Here is a 5627-nt window from a genome sequence, read left to right as displayed (position 1 = left end):
GGCCCCTGCGCCCGCCGAGCCGCGGAGCCAGCGCCTGCCTCGGGCGGCGAGGGGCAGGGCCCCCGGCCCGCCATGGAGAGCGGGACGCCGCTGTCGGGCGGGCAGCGGGCGCTGATCCGGGAGAGCTGGCAGCGGGTGAGCGGCAGCCCCGTGCAGCACGGCCTCGTCCTCTTCACCAGGTGAGCGGCGCGATGCGGCCACCGCACCCCGGTGCCGCCCGCCCGCGCCGACCCGTGCGGGAGGGACGGACGGGCTCCGCTTCTTGGACAGAAACGCTGCCCTGTGCTTGGCACGGCTCCCGGCCGGCTCCCTCCCCGGCCTCTCTCCCCTCCCGCGGCTGGCGGTCCGCGGGCAGCCGGAGCCGCTCCGCCGCCCAGCCGCAGGTGCCGTGGGGCAGCGGCGGGCCCCGCTCCGCGCTGCTGCCCTGCCTTTGCCGTCCTTCGCCAGTGAGAACTTTGCCGCGCGGAGACGGAGAGCGAGAGAGAAGCGGCGGGCAGGTTTTATGCGTTTCTGCCCACCGATCCCCGCCTTGCCACCGCGACTTCTGCTCTCCGAAGGGGCCGCCCGGTCATTCCTTGACCGGGGAAGTGCAGCCCCAGGAGCAGACCTGGCCGCCAGGGAGGGAGTCAGTCTCAGGGCAGGGGAAATGGTGTGCCGGATGGAATGGCTGATACCCAGCTTCTTGCCTCTCCTCAGCAGATTATGTGTCAATTATGTGAAAAAAGGAAAAATCAATGAAAAGTCGTTTAAAAAGGACATTTGGAGAGTTGATGAGCAGCTTTTAGAGCGAGAGGGATCCAAATCTCCCAGAGCAGGACTAGAGCAGTGACAGCAGCGTGGGGGAGAGAGATGGGTGCAGTAGTTTAATGTGCAGGGTGAGGAGAAGAGACTGTCTTGCCTGAATCACGGGTGGCCTGTTGTATCTGCCTGGGTGGCTGCTATTGAGTCCCATTTGTGCCTGGCATACACTGGCAAGGGAGGGTGGGGCAGGGGGAGAGGAAATGGGAGCTGGTGATGGTGTCGGGGAGTGGGGCATCAGCTGAGTTTGTACATTCCCCCCTTGGTCGAGATGGCTGCTGGAGCTTGGAGACCTTCCCTGGTTTGGGAGCTTTTGGGTTCAAGGGGATCAAAAAGTGGGAATGGGAATAGTTGAGATAACAGCCAACTCTTTGAGGAGAAGGGCCAGGCTGGAAGAAACTCCAGAGGGTTGGATGCCAGTTCTCAGGTGCCATAAATATGTATCTGAAAGCTGGGGTTATAGACTAGAGAAACAGAAGGGTTTTGTCTATAGGCAATCTGGATTGCCCCAGACTAAAACTTTTCAGATCTTTTGGATCTTTTACAGATGGAGAGAGATCAGTAGGTGGGAAGAGAGGCAGAAGTAGGCTGTGGGTGTGCTGCTGATGGGGTGAGTGGGACTTTAAATAAAGCTGAGGAAGTAAGAAGATGGGGTGTTCTTTCTTGCTCTTGCAGGCTGTTTGACTTGGATCCTGACCTGCTGCCCCTTTTCCAGTACAACTGCAAGCAGTTTGCCAGCCCTCAGGAATGCCTGTCTGCCCCTGAGTTCCTGGATCACATCAGGAAGGTGAGAGAGGGGCTGTGGCATGGCTGGAGCACAGCCTCCATGGAGGACGAAACTCTTAGGCAACGATTTGGGACTGTGGTGTGTCTGACCAGGGAGCACATGGGAAGTCTCCTTCTGAGCTGGTAACTGCAGGGGGTTTCTCATGCTAGCAGAAGGCCAGGACAAAGTCTCCTACAGCAGTGGGGAGGGAATGAGAATTCAGGCTATGGTGGCTAAGAGGCACCATGCTGATTTCTATGCCCTCATCTGAGAGTGGATTGCTTCCTGTGAAAGCTGAAAGAATCCTTCTCCTACTGTGGAGGTGCCTCAGGGAGCTCACCTGCGTCCAGGTGAGGACTGAAGCTCTCTGCTTGGCCACACGCTGGCCAGGAGGTGGCACAGAGCTGGGCAGCGGGCCAGGCTACCCTGGACCTGCTGCTGTGGAGAGGTTGTTGGTGCAGCTGCAGAGCCAGCAGGCCCACAGCACCTCTCAGAGAGCCTCCGAGGGACTGCTGCAGTTCCCCTCCACCCAAACACAGAAAGGAGCAATGCTGAGGAGAGGCTCTTGCATGCACAGTACTCCTGGTGCAGCAGAGACCCTTTGCTGAGCCCTGAAGAGAAGCCACACCAGGACAAAGCACAGCCTTGGCTTGCAGATGCCTTCATAAACTGCCTGGCTCCATCTTTAAACCAGCTTGGTGCTTTCCTTGCCTGCCTTTATTCCTTGTTAAGAGGCTGTTTCAGGACTGAGCTCCTCTGATAGCTATGAGCTTTTTGTTATTTTCCAGCTTCTCTTTATTGGCAAAGTTAAGATTATTGCCTTGAGCTGAAATAGTTTTTTGCTCTTGTTGGAGATAAATGGCCTGTTGAAATTACAGTGCACAATTCTGTCACCTCTTGACTTTGCCAAGATAACCATGCCCTGGCTTTAATCTCTTCTTCTAATTCGTTGTGTCTGTTCCCTTCATCCTTCATTAAATCTTTTCTGTCCTGTTTCCATTTGACTCTTAATGCTCCTGGGAGGCTATGGTATGTGTTCTGCCAGACCAGGTCAACAGACCTGGCTGTACTCTCTATCCCATCTCTTCAAAATGCCTTGGCTGATCTTATTCACAATTGCACCATTTTGGCAACTTCTAATGGGAAACTCTAGTCCTGGCAGCTTCTGGGGTTCCCATGCAGCTGTCCTGGGGTCCTAGGAGTTGTAATGACTGCATCAGCATTAGGTGTTAACCTGCAGTTGCTCTGCTGCATGGCTGTTTGTCCCCTCTGGGACAGGGTGGCCAGCAGTGCTGCTTGCTGTGCAGCTCTGCTAGTGTCCCATGGAAGGATGTGGTGTGTGCTGCTGCCAGCCTCACTGATGTGGCACATGGATCACAGCAGAGCAAAGAAAAGCTCAGAGGGCATCTGGGCTGGGAGGGGGTCAGGCTGACAAGGGTGTAGTAAAGGATCAGACACTTTGTTTCCTCTGGGAGGGAAGCTGAACCTTTCTGTTAATGCCATTCTGCCTTTCTGCTCCTGTGCTAGGTGATGCTGGTGATTGATGCTGCTGTGAGCCACCTGGAGAACTTGTCCTGCCTGGAAGAGTATCTCTGCAACCTTGGCAAGAAGCACCAGACAGTTGGTGTGAAGGTTGAGTCTTTCTCGGTGAGGTTCTCTCTTGTCTTGTGTTTGTTCACCCCTGCCTGCAACCCTCAGCTGTCCCCATCCTTCTTCTAGGTTCAGCTGTCTGGAGAGAGGTGATGGCTCAGGCAGCCTGTCCAAGGTGCTGATAACAATGTAGTGACACTGTCCAGTGAGGGAAACCTTTGAGCTCCCCTTGTTTTTTGCCCCTGCCCAGTAAGCCCAGGCAGAAAGGATAGATGGGAGCAAAGCATTTCCACTGTTTGAAGAGGACCATGGCTTAGGACACTGCAGTCTCTCCTGTGCCACAGGGCTGCAGGCTCAGCCTTTGCCCTGGATCCTTTGCATCTAATGCTCTGGGCAAACCTCACCACACCTGGAAAAGGGAGAATCCACCTCTCTGTGTCTGCACTGGGATGGCGTTGCTGCACCTCAGCCCCTGCTTCTTCCATGCCAGTAACACCCAAGCATCTTCCATATGAAACCCTTGATTACACCTCTCCTGCTATCAAGCACGGACAAAAATGCAGTGGGAAAGGGTGGGCTGAAGAAAAGCTTTCTAACTCACATACGGCTCATTCCTATTGCTAGCTTTTGTTCTTTTGGTCCCTTTTGTTTGGGGTATCATGCCCACCAGCCCTGTGCTCAGTGGGAGGATGCTCCTGCGTGGGGCTGCTCACAGCTCTGTGAGGAGCAGTGCCCTGTGGAGAACCATGAGAGGCACTGAGACATGCCCTAAGCATCCAGCATGGAGTCTGATCCACTCTCCTGGCATCAGGGCATTGCTCAGCTCAGCTGCTCCACAGCTGTGCCACGGGATAGGGCCAGGTGCCCGCACCTGGGAGCCACAGGAACTGGATGTGCACCTCTCCCCTGGTGTTACAGGTGCAGTGTCAGCCCTTGCTCCCTGACTTCCCCTCTGCACTTATCCATGGGGAGGCCAGCATAGGGCAGGGGAAGAGGAGGACATGGGCTGGTTCTGGGCCCCCTCTGACAAGCCAGGGACTGGGGGGGCCTGGTACTGTTGGTGGAAGAGGAGCAGGTGCCCTGCAACTGGAGAAGTCATAAAAGGTGGCAAAGTGAGACAAGAGACTGAATGTCATCCTCTGGTGCTGAGCTTAACCCCTCCTTGTTTGGTTTGCAGACTGTCGGCGAGTCCTTGCTGTACATGCTGGAGAAATGCCTTGGTGCTGCCTTCAGCCCAGAGGTGCAGGAAGCTTGGAGCAAACTCTACAATGCTGTGGTGAAAGCCATGCAACGTGGCTGGGAGACCCTCTCAGAAGGGGACTAGATCCTGCCAGCCATCCCTATCCCTGACCATGCAGCAGTCCTGAGCACGGCGAGTCTCAGGCCACACTCGCTGCCTCTCCCCACCTCTGCCTTTGCGTGTGCACCAGCCCATGGCTGCCTCTGCCACTCACACGTGCTGCGGGGTTCTCACGTGGTTCCATCCTGCTTCAACACGAGTGTGTCTCTGCCTTTGCTAAGGGCTGGCAGGGCATGTCCCTGCAGCAAAGCCTGGCAGTGCCACAGCACAGGTATGCCACCCTGCCCCAAGTTCCTTAAGGAACACCAATACCCAGGTACCTACTCTGGGTTTTAGCTTGCTCATCTTCCCTCGTCTTGCTACCCACCCTAGGTAGGCGACAGCTGGCATAGGCCTCTTGGGCTTATTTGCTCAAAATCCTATTTGCTGTGCTTTACCTGCCAGGTCTGACACTGCTCAGTCCTGTGCTGCTGTACCTGGTTCAGCTGTGACAGTGACAGATTTGGCTCCATCCAGGTCAAAAGGCAGCAAGAGAGCGAGGCTGGTCACACCGTGTGGCTGTCCTCAAACCTTGCAGAGAGTTTCCCCCCCTCTCCCTTCATCAATATATCACTACCACATGGTTAATCCTGGTGCTTCTTTCTGCCTTGCCTCTGATCTGGATGGGATCCCTGGCTTTTCCCTGTGTCAGGTTTGCCACAACCCAGTTGGTTTCCTAGGGATGTTTCAGGCACTAGTGTCACACTAATCCCAAGGTGAAACTACTTTTGGCAGGGTTGGGCTGCCAACTGAAAGGCTTTGTGCTGATTTGGCCAGCTGGTTTAACCTTAGAGCCATCTGAAATGCAGCAGCAACAGCAGCAGTAGCAATGTCTGTTTACTGCTTTGTGTTAAGGAAAATAAAATAAATCCAAGGAAAAGATGTCTTAAAAATGAAGGTTGCAATCGTGTCATAGCAACAGCTTCCAGAAATTCTGGCTCTTGGCCAGAGGAAGCATAGCTGGAACCCTTCTGCTGATGCTGTCAGAATCTGGAGCGCTTCCCAGCTGCTCACTGTGCCCATCTGCAGAGATCCTCACCCTGACAGGAATGAGGAGATAGCATCTGCTAGAAGAAATCCCAGAAAACTGCTGAGAGGCAGCACCTGAGGGGTCTGTGAAGGAGCTGAACTTGA

At 55.0% G+C, this 5627-nt stretch overlaps 1 protein-coding gene across 1 annotated transcript; it reads left to right on the top strand.

Moving 5' to 3' along the window:
• The first annotated feature begins 51 nt into the window (after positions 1 to 51).
• Positions 52 to 5386, top strand: NGB (neuroglobin). Its single transcript, XM_041471876.1, has 4 exons — positions 52 to 179; positions 1474 to 1585; positions 3092 to 3211; positions 4332 to 5386. The coding sequence occupies exons 1-4, from the start codon at positions 73 to 75 to the stop codon at positions 4476 to 4478; spliced, it is 486 nt and encodes a 161-aa protein (XP_041327810.1). The 5' UTR covers positions 52 to 72; the 3' UTR covers positions 4479 to 5386.
• The last annotated feature ends 241 nt before the right edge of the window (positions 5387 to 5627 follow it).

This window comes from Pyrgilauda ruficollis, unplaced genomic scaffold (genome assembly GCF_017590135.1).
Source record: "Pyrgilauda ruficollis isolate IOZ18807 unplaced genomic scaffold, ASM1759013v1 scaffold28, whole genome shotgun sequence".
Lineage (NCBI taxonomy): Eukaryota > Metazoa > Chordata > Aves > Passeriformes > Passeridae > Pyrgilauda > Pyrgilauda ruficollis.
Note: the sequence above shows the minus strand (reverse complement) of the source record. Positions and strands in the feature narration are given on the sequence as shown.

Excerpts from the sequence above, each read along its gene's own strand:
- NGB (XM_041471876.1), top strand. The coding sequence starts at position 73 with ATGGAGAGCGGGACGCCGCTGTCGGGCGGGCAGCGGGCGCTGATCCGG. Across the intron at positions 180-1,473 it reads GGCCTCGTCCTCTTCACCAG|GCTGTTTGACTTGGATCCTG; the intron begins GTGAGCGGCGCG and ends TTGCTCTTGCAG. Across the intron at positions 3,212-4,331 it reads TGAAGGTTGAGTCTTTCTCG|ACTGTCGGCGAGTCCTTGCT; the intron begins GTGAGGTTCTCT and ends TTTGGTTTGCAG.